Raw genomic sequence first — 10,856 nt, forward strand, 5'->3', positions numbered from 1 at the left:
GATCTTAATGGGTGGTAGAACTGGTTTTGATCAAGTTTTTCTTATTCACCCAAAGGCGGGGGTAGTGGAGGTGTGGGCACCTGAAATCCAGGTTATTTATGGATAACTATAAAGCAACTGGAATCCCTGAAGATGGCAGTTATCAGTATATTTTGATGAGACATGCTATCTAAAATTAAAGGAAATTATTATAGAATCTAATGAATTTGGAGATAGGGCCTCTATGGAGAAATTAAGGTAAAATGAGGTCATATGGGCAGACCCTAATCCATGTAAATTACTTGGGAGACAGGGCTTTCAAAACAGTAATTTAGTTAATCTAAGGCAATTAGAGTGGCTCCTTGATCCTGTATCACCCATGTCCTTATAAGAGAGATACCAGGGTCAGAGGAAAAGACCATGTGAAGAGGCAGCAAGAAGGTGCCTGTCTGCAAGACTAGGAGAGAGTCCTCACAGGAAACCAATGCTGCTGGCTGGCATCTTGATCTTGAACTTCCAGCCTCCAGAACTGTGAGAAAATAAATGTCTGTTGTTGATGGCAAAAAAAAAAAAAAAAAAAGGGAAATATTCCATTTTTGCTTATGCTGCTGATGCATGTATGTGCTATTATAATGCAAAGAAACTATTGAAACTCACAGAAATAATTAAGTTTTTACTCTTGGGGGTAGGGGTTGAATGTTCATGGTTGATTGGGTTAACAGTGACATAGGATACTCTAATTTCAGGGTAATCATCTAAGTTGAAGCTTTCCTCTTCAAATGGAGAAATGATTGCCCTCCTCCCCACAATTACCCTTTAAGAGTAGCCTGCCTTCTTGGGGCTCTGTGGTCTTATTGTTATGTTCAATTTTTTTTTTTTTTTGGCTTTTCCTGGACTTCTGAAACCAAATTATCATCTGATATTATAAAAGACCTTTAAAAATAGTTCTTGTTTTGGACTGCTTTTCCTCAAGTCACATTCTTCACCTAATATGTGATTAAACTTCTCTGGAAGGAATCAGCTTCATAATGATATGTGTCAACTCTGAATAAATGAGGAAATGCTTCTTATTCATGTTTAGCACCTTTTATTCACAGATATAACATCTCCATGCATGTTTTCTTTTGAGTCTCTGGGTTGAAGGTATAGCTTTATATATTTTTTCTTATGGTTAAGATGATAACTGCCATACATCATTTTTAAAAAGGCAATGATAGGGCGCCTGGGTGGTGCAGTCGGTTAAGCGTCCGACTTCAGCCAGGTCACGATCTCGCGGTCCCTGAGTTCGAGCCCCGCGTCGGGCTCTGGGTTGATGGCTCAGAGCCTGGAGCCTGTTTCCCACTCTGTGTCTCCCTCTCTCTCTGCCCCTCCCCCGTTCATGCTCTGTCTCTCTCTGTCCCAAAAATAAATAAACGTTGAAAAAAAAATTAAAAAAAAATAAATAAAAAAAAATAAAAAGGCAATGATAACAATACATTTTATGCTTATTCTGCAACAATTTTATACACCTAAGTCAATTTTGCCTTAAGGAAGTTTACATAATATATTTCATATTTTTGTAAATAAATGTAAATAATACATTTTATTTTTTTGATATCCTAATAAACGTAAATATCCTAATAAATTGCAAGCCACCTTCCAAGGCAGAGATTCTGAAGATTTTTAGGATGACTTTAATGTTTCTAGTCCTCTTTCCTTGCATTCTCTCTCTCTTATACACACACAACTTTTTATTTTTTTTTATTTTTTTTAAATGTTTTTATTTATTTTTGAGACAGAGAGAGACAGAGTATGAGCAGGGGAGGGGCAGAGAGAGAGGGAGACACAGAATCTGAAGCAGGCTCCAGGCTCTGAGCTGTCAGCACAGAGCCCGATGCGGGGCTCGAACTCATGGACTGTGAGATCATGACCTGAGCTGAAGTCGGACACCCAACAGACTGAGCCACCCAGGCGCCCCCACACACAACTTTTTATACTAAATTTTTTTTTACAAAATTCTGTGCCAAAACTATTGATTCAGATATTCAGACCATGGCAACCATTCTGGAGGAATTAAGAGTCTACTACTTCAGTGTTCCCTCCAGAAATGATTATTCTGGGTTATTACTGAGTTTTTTGATAAATTGAAGGCAAGTCAGTAACTTTTTTTCAGCTTTCTAAAAGTAATTTGATTTTTCATCTTAGCAAATAGAGGTTAATGAATATTTAATATTGACATCATGATTATGAATACTAGAGTTCAGAGTCATTCTGTAAAGGACATCATACAGGGCTTCTGTGTAAACGTGGGTTAAAAAAGTAGGCAAATTTACACTGATTTGACATCACACTTGGAAGGTGGCAGGGATTTGAACTGATAAATACATTTTTATTATGATATGTATGTATTTTAACATGGAGTTCAGGAATTTTCAGCTAGTCTGAATAATTAAGGTCAAATTAAGTAGGCATTTAACTGCAAAAGTAAACTAATGTGCTTTTAAGGGCATAGTTTAATTTGGCACTTTAACAACAACTGAAAAATGTATGCCAAATTAAAATTTACAGTATATCTTTACATAGACTATTTTATGGAGTTTTTATTAGATGAATATAATAGGCTACTGTCTCATGCTTACAGACTAGAAAATGTTTCAAATGCTTAGTCCTAATACTACATAGCTAGTAAGTAAAGGAAACAATCTAATCACAAGTAATGTATTCCAAGAAAGTTACTTTTCTACTTTGTGCTCTAAGTGATTCTTATGCTTGTGCATAGGTTTCCCACTTATGGCTCTTGAATCAAAGTAGGAATAAGTAATTTACACTTAATTTACAAGGGGGGTTTGAATTAATTTTACTCTGGGCAAGAAACAAATTCTGAAAGAAATTAATCTCCTTGTTTTATTATGAGCTGCAATGGCTTTTTGAGCCCATAAGGACACTTCAGTTATTATTATACTGACTTGTTTTTCAGAACTGTTCCATTCACCTGATCAATGTATATTAATTGGAACACATGTGGCTGATGCTGAGTAAAACAGAGATCCGAGGGAGTTAAGCAACTTATGAAGCAACAATGAACTAGAAGAGATAGAACTGAAACAATACAGATATAGATATAGACATAGAAATAGAAATAGATATAGATAGATATAAAGATAGGTGATATATGGATATATATATATATATATATATATATATATATATATATATATACCTGGAAATTATACAGTGGTTCGTCAGGGCACTTGAGGCAAGCAGCACACCTAGTTCAATTATATATGAATTACTGGTGAATTTTGGCAGACCATGCAACATCTTATCTGAACCTCAGTCTCCAGTCTATAAAATGAGAAAATAAAATCTCTAAAACAGACAATGTGACAATTAAATGAGATGCTGTGAGTTGATGTGCACTATTACTGTTAAGGTCCTTGTAATTATTTTGAAGGAAAAGAGAAAGCAAACTTGACCCTGTGCTTTTGGAACAAAGTTTCAATAAGCTTCTTTTAAAAATCATATATTACACAAAATATATTCAACTTCAATTATTCAGCATGTAAACTGAATGAGTTCCAAGTGCCCCATGTTGTATGGATATTTAACGATTGTTTCAAAGTTAAAATTTGGTAGTTATTCTACAGGTGAGAAAGATTTGCAACTGGGAGGACTCATTGTTCTTTGGATGGCTGCTGTTTCTTTAAATTGGGTGAAAAAACTGTACAGTTGCTGAGTCAGATGATCTGGCAGCCTCGGAGATTCAGAGCAAGAAAATGGTGGCACTCATAAAAAAAGAAAAGAAAAGAAAGCAAAACATAAGCTTCCTTAATACATCTGCAAAGTAGGTATAACATTAGACAAATTGTACTTTAAAGGCAGAAAAATTGTAATTTGGAAGGCATAATATTTTAGTTTTTCTTATAATGGCTAATTATTTTTTTAGCTTATATTATATATATGTGTATATATATATGTATATATATTGTGTGTCAGTGTGCTTTTAGAGAGATACAAAGTCCCATCGTTTTGTCCATAAATGCTTTATTCTCTTATGGCTACATTTTATTGCAATTTTGCCTTTATTAATAAATATAATTTAAACCTGTAAAACACTTCTTTGTTTTGTTGTTCCTCTCTTACGTAATTTTAGATGGTCATGTTTACCAGGCTCGTTTCTGGTTTGGATAATAAAATGAAATGAAAGAAACCTCTTATCTATCTATCTATCTATCTATCTAGAACCATTCATCCTATGTAAGCAGGAGTTAAGTTTGTATAGTGTTTCAAAAAGATATCACAAATGTTTTCTGTGGAAAATTTCTGTTTGGTGCTACGAGCTTTAACACACAAGTATATCATGTTATAACCTTCCCCCCAAAATATGTTCTGATAGTAAAAATCTGGGATCTAAGAGATCATCTTTTTCAATTTAGATGAAGGATCACATAATAATAAAGAGTTTTCCTTTGCTTAGTAAAATAGCTCCTCCACTGATTATTCAGACTCTCCTGGGGCCCAAAGCATGACTGATTCTAAAATCTAAATCTTACCTAAAAGCCTGGGCCTTGATTTAAAAATAAAAAAGCAAACATAAGATTAGTTAAAGAGCAACATTGGCCATATGTGCCAAATGATGTTGCAGAAATCCACCTGTAACAGAATCCCCTCCAAGTGCTTATTTAAAATGCAGATTCTTGGAATAAAATAAAATAAAATGCAGATTCTTGGCACCTGCAGCAAGTATGCTGAATTAGATTTTCTGTGAGGAAGCCCAGAAATGTGTATTTTTAAACAGCAGTCCAGGTAATGATGTTGCTGATAACCTTTGCCTCAGTTCTTCGACTTCTCATTACTCTCATGCTTAAATTAAGAAAGTAAAGGCATATTTGTTTATACCACTCTGATTGCACAATTTTATTAGTTTCAGTTTGTTTAAGAGATTACATATCTTTGCTCATATAGTTCTGAACCTCTACAAAACCTTTCTTCCTACTGGCTTTGAAACCATTTAAATAAATTGAGTTTTTTTTTTTTTTGAGGTGAAGGGAAAAAGTGAGATCTTGTTGAAGAAGAATTAAAAAGTCATTTGTGATAGAATTTTTATATTATCATGAAAAAAGCCATTATGTTACTTACAATATAAAAAATAAAAATCAACTTATTATTTTTCAAAGGACCTCTGAGGCACTGGAACTTTAAGTTTTGTAGTTGACGGTTTAGTTTTTTCCCTTCTATTACTTCTTTATGTAGGTCTGCCCAGTTGCAGCCATTATTCTAGGGCTCCTGAAATAAATAACTGCACTGATAAGCAGAGATTGTCTTCAATTTTCCCTTCTTTAAAATATAAATGCTGACACTTAGCAAGTGCAACAATTGTCAATATACGTAGTTTTGCTGAATACACACCGACATAGCATGGCTTAGGATATGGTAAACCAGTGCAGGTCCCAAGTTGGGCATTTTCTAGGATGGGGGAGAGCCTTACAAAGAGACCTTCCTTCCCCTACTGAACAAAGCCTTTATTTATTCCCAAGGTTATCTCCATTGGTTGGCTTACCGTCATAGAAATTGATCTTGTTTTAACGCTTAGTGATTTTTTTTTTCATTCTAATAAATGAATGTCTTAACGTAGGGGAAGTGTTCAAACACAAGGAAAGCTGCAGTATGGGAAGAAAACAGTTGAGAGAACAATTTGAGGCAAATTCTTCATCACTGGAAAAACTTCTTATTCCATCCTCCATTCCGTCTTGTACCCCAGAAAGAGGAACAAAGAGAAGAAGGCCTTTCAACACTCGCTGGCGGCCAACTGGCGCGGAAGGGATTGGCTGCCGAGTTTTGGACACTTTCCTCGAATAAACCTGACCCATTCCGCTCCACCCCTCCAGAAAAAAGGCCTGGCCAGTTCCAAGCTGGGGAGATGACCAAGAGACCTCCTCGTCATTCCTTGCACCCCTCCTGAATCCGAGAGGCCCCCACTTCGTCCTCCACCTAGTTGGGCCCCAATCCCGCTCTAGGCATCAGTCACTGTTAACGCAGATCACATCTTACCCGAGGAAACAGTTGGGGTGTGGGGCGAGGCCCGGGGCGGTTAACAACAGAAGGGGTGCATTCGCGGAGTGGGGTGATCAGTGGGCTATGCCTCTAAACTCTTGCTACGGGGTCCTACCCCAGCTGCCAGTTAAATCTCTGGGATCCGCAGCGTCTCTAGAAATTGAGAGGGTGGGGAGATGGGGTCGAGGAGGGTGGTCGCAGCTAGGAGGTGGGGGAGGCTAGGTCGGTGCAGCTTTGAGTCTCGCTTCCTACGGTAGACTCTCTCTGTGGTCCTGGGGGAGGCCCTTTGCAACCCCAGCCAGGCTGTGGGAGGCGGTGAGCCCCAGTTTGAAATCGTCCGGAGAGGACTAGGGAGAGGGATTCCTAGAAGGGGGCAAGTTATGTGACCAGAGGCCTAATACCCAAGCTCTTTGGAAATAGACATAGCTATGCGTTTATAGTCTATGTAAAAACGAACTAGGTTGTGAATAGGCACAGCAAGCATTGGTCTGAAGTCACAGCTCTCTCGTGCTTTCTCCAGACCTTACCAGAACCTTGTTATTTATGATCCTTGCACAAGTCAGTTTCCTCACTGCCCAGCCCCACCCCCCACCCCCAACAATCTAAGGCTAAGCAAGCTCTCAGTTCATCCTTAATGCACGATCATTTCAGGGTTTGAAAATGACTATATATATATATATTTATTTATATTTATATTTATATATATTTACTGGTGATGGTCATAACTTCTTGAAAAACTCAAAAGTATAACGAAGAAATTAAAGATCACCAATCCCAATCCCCTCATCCTGAGGAAAACACTATAAAAATTTTTGTACAAAAACAAAGTGTATGTGTGTGTCCAGAGAGAGGAAAGGAGGAAAAACGAGAATAAGAATTGTTTACTGTTTTGAATCTTGAAAAATCACCTAACTTTATAATGTAATCATTTCACATTCTACTAAATATTCTTCAAAGACACGATGATTATCTAGTATTCCAGAGTGCAGAATATTCCAGACCATTATTCCAGAGCATAGTTTTGTACCACAATTTAACATCTTGTTGCTAGAATGTAAGGCAATTTTCAATTTCTTGCTACGATTTGTCTGTATTAACCTTTGTCAGAATCTTTCTTTCATTGGATGATGCCCACACAGAGAATACAAATGTATGGATGTTTTTTCTGATTAAAAAAAATTTTTTTAAGTCAGCTCTATGCCCAACATGGGGCTTGAACTTGCAAGTCACATGCTCTGTGGACTGAGCCAACCAGGTGCCCCCAAAAATGTATGGATATTTTAAAAGTTCTTCATACCTACAGTAAAAATATCCTTGCCAGTGAGGGGTTTAAGAAGTGCATTAATAGCTATCATTATGTGACAATGAGAATTTAGAGAATTGTAGCTTTTTTAAAAAGTTAGTAAATAACTATAATTTTATATTTATAAAGTGAAAGAATATCCATTGTTTACATAATTTAAACTGTAGAAATAAAGCATCACAACTTTTTTTTAAATCAGGTTAGATTTTGCAGCAGACAGAAGGATTCTCTGGCCCAAGGAGTTTTAGTGTGGAGGGGATGAGTGAGATTGTTATGCTTCTCAAAAAGGAAGAAAAATTGTGAAGAATAAAAATACTGGATCAAATGTTCAGCTAAGAAAGTATTTTTGAGATGATTTGGATCATTTTACTAACAGGGGTCACTCACATGTTGGGAAAATGGTTTAGATTAACCCTACCATGGTAGTTACTAGCGATGAACTAACATGTATTAACAGACATATAAAATATTATGGACGTAGACAAGGTTATGTCCTTGCTACCTGAGGATGACAATGGACTTTTTAGAATTCAAGAGACCCCAAAGAAGTAAATAAATATTGAGTTTGGTTAAGTGTTATTGTTTCTTTACATAATACAACCTGGGGATCATGTACGCATTGTGAATTATGGTTTATGCTAACTGTATAGAGCTTACCTTGAGAGAATGCTATTCTGTCAAAGGGGATAAAAAATCCTAAGGGTTCCCAAATAGCAGTAAACAAATAAACACTTACTGTTATATAAATATGACTTTTTTGTGAACACACCAAGGTAGAAATAACAACAAATCAATTAATGTAATTCATCAGGCATGTGTGAATAAGAAACTAGTAACGTGGAATTTTATTATATACATTTTCCAGTCATATAAAAATAAAAAGTCATAATGAACATAGTTGCAGAAACTTTAAAAACAAAAAATAACACCTTCTATACTTATATTAATAATATTAAGTAATTCATACAAGAATTTTTTTAAGCATTGTGGCTCTTAAGAAATTGTATGGGTCCCAACATAATTACCATCCATTCTATATACGTTCTTAAATCAATATAACCATAGGCATAATATATATTTATGTGAACTATATAATTATATGTCATTTATAATTAATACTTCCATAAGTTTATATATGTGTATAACTTAAAAAATGAAGTTGGAGAATTGCGCGTATATTTAAGAAATAGTCTATTCTACCTAAGTCATGTGTTCTGCCTTCAGATATTTACTAAAAATTGGGCTTTTCAAATAGTCAATACATTTTTAAATAACTTTACATATTATTCCTGAAAATTGATTTATACCTAAATAACAAGGAATAAATGGCTACTTTCAAAGAACTACCATTTTTGTATTTTTAACATTTCATAAAATATATAAAATATGTCTTTAAAGTTAATTGCACTATTACATTGTGTATTCCTAAAATAGAAAACACATAATTATAATACTTACACAGATTAAAACTTTCTACTTTGTTACTATAGATTTCCAGAAGCAACCTAACACTTTAAATAAAATAGCTTTAAGTAGAGAGTAATAGTAACCACTCTGATATTCAAAAATATATGATGGCTAAACATTTGCTGGCCAGAATAAAGCACCATAAAACAAACAGGGTCTTGTTAATGTTTTAAAATGAAGGAAAGTTAAGTCCAGCAACATGCCATGAAATCTTTTACAAGCTCTTACTAATTCTTTAAAAATACTGAACTTTCATAATTATATGAAAAAGAAAATGTGTATTTACTCTATACATTGTAAGTTTTTTTTAAGATTTTATTTTTAAGTAATCTCTACACCCAAAGTGGGGCTCGGACTTAGAATCCGGAGATCAAGAGGTGCTTGCTCTACGGACTGAGCCAGCCATGCGCCCCTGCTTGTAAATTTTTGGCATTAGAAATGGAGGTACCTAACTAAACACCTATAGTTTAACAGTTTTACATTTACGTGTTAAAGGCCTATTAACGTTGGGGAGAAAAAAATTCCCCCTCCCCCTGCATTTGTTTTTTTAAAACGTCTATTGGTGGAAATGGATGCCTTACTTGTGTAAGGTCACAAAAATTAAGTCTCATTAAATTGCTTTTAGATTTATTATCCAAGTTCTAATTAGGATTCTGCATATTGTAGCAATGTGTATTTTTCAATTATTCTGGTCATAGGAAATTACACCGTGTAAAGATTTTTCTGTTTTGATGACAAAACTACCCAGGATTTTGTTTTTCAAGAAGTAGGCCTCATTTTTAAGCAAGTGTTCATTGTGGCCTGATAGGATTAAAGTATGATTAATAGTGATTTCTCAGACTCACCACTGTAGGTCTATTTTTTGCTAAACGTTTGATGCTAAGCATCACTCGGAGCAGTTTGAATCTGTCAAGATTTCAAATAAGAAGTCTGCACCTCACTACGAAAGCCCAACTCTCTCTATAGACTGCAAAAGCAAATGTTTGCTTCTTCGATCAGTGTTACTATTTCGGGAAGTCAAACCACGTGCCAGCCCCCAACCTCTAACATCCCCCACTACTGTAAGGAGAGAGAGTTGACCTGGCAGAGGAGACAACAGGTGGCCCCCTTAAAACTAAGACCTTTGGTAATACTTTCCTCCAGGGCGAAATAAAGTGCCCTAGAAATACACCTTCACAGAGTGTGTGCGTGCGTGTGTGTGTGTGTGTGTGTTTGCATGTGTGTGCGCGCGCGAGTGTTTACTGGCTCTCACCCAGGAAATTCAGGAGTGACTGACTTCTAAGGTGGGTTTGGGATCTCCCGGTTCCTCCCAGAGTTTCACCGGATTGAGGAGGTGTGTGAAAGGAGCCCCGGGCTCAATACATTGGGAGCACCACACCTCTAAGCAACTGTAACCCGAACCGGGAAAGAGGTTCCACCCCTAGAAACCTCCTCCTCCTATCCTGGTCTAGAAGATGGTTTATCTGTATTAAATCATACCAAACAAAGTCTTCCAAAGGCCGACTGCGCCCGGGACTTTTCGAGGCCTTTCTTACCTGCTCTTCTAGGATGCGGCTGCTGCGCTCTGCGACGGCTCCTCACTAGCTTTAGCACCAGGGCCGCAGCGGCCCGCACACCCGGAGCTGCCCACTCACCCGCTGGCCGCGCGATCCGCACAACAAAAGCCCTCACTCGTGGAGGGCCACCAGCACGCCGAATCCGCACTGTGATCAAAAACGCGCGCACCATACTTCAGCAGCCGCCACCACCGCTGTGCTCCGAGGCCGCTGCGCCGCCCTTTGGCACCAGAGGTAGGTAGCGCCGCGCCCGCCCCCCGATCTCAGACTGAGACCCACGCACCGCCCCCCGCCCATCCCCGCCCCGCAGGCGCGCCCCCGCGTTCCCTGCGCGCGCTCGCGCGCCCCCGACCTCCCCAGGTCTCAGAACCGTTCTGCGCCCGGCGCGCGCGGGAAAGGCCGGCGGAGAAGCTCGGAGTGCTGCGCGCGCGCGGGCCGCTAGCACCCAAGGTTCTCCTCCCTTCCCCCACGACTTCTTTCCCGCCCGATCCGCGCGGGCGCCCCACGCAGTGACAGCT

At 37.9% G+C, this 10,856-nt stretch overlaps 1 protein-coding gene across 1 annotated transcript in view; it reads right to left on the reverse strand.

Moving 5' to 3' along the window:
- The window catches only part of LOC124525759 (cyclin-dependent kinase inhibitor 2A-like), a 31,453-nt gene extending 20,878 nt beyond the window's left edge, over positions 1-10,575 (reverse strand). Inside the window, exon 1 of the mRNA XM_047098353.1 lies at positions 10,318-10,575. Coding sequence (XP_046954309.1) covers positions 10,318-10,510 — 193 coding nt within the window. The 5' untranslated portion in view covers positions 10,511-10,575. The remainder of the gene's footprint in view (positions 1-10,317) is intronic.
- Between the last annotated feature and the right edge of the window lie 281 nt (positions 10,576-10,856).

This window comes from Lynx rufus, unplaced genomic scaffold, assembly GCF_022079265.1.
Source record: "Lynx rufus isolate CCGP_SWC_20201006 ecotype Redwood Valley unplaced genomic scaffold, mLynRuf1.p SCAF_10, whole genome shotgun sequence".
Classification (NCBI taxonomy): domain Eukaryota; kingdom Metazoa; phylum Chordata; class Mammalia; order Carnivora; family Felidae; genus Lynx; species Lynx rufus.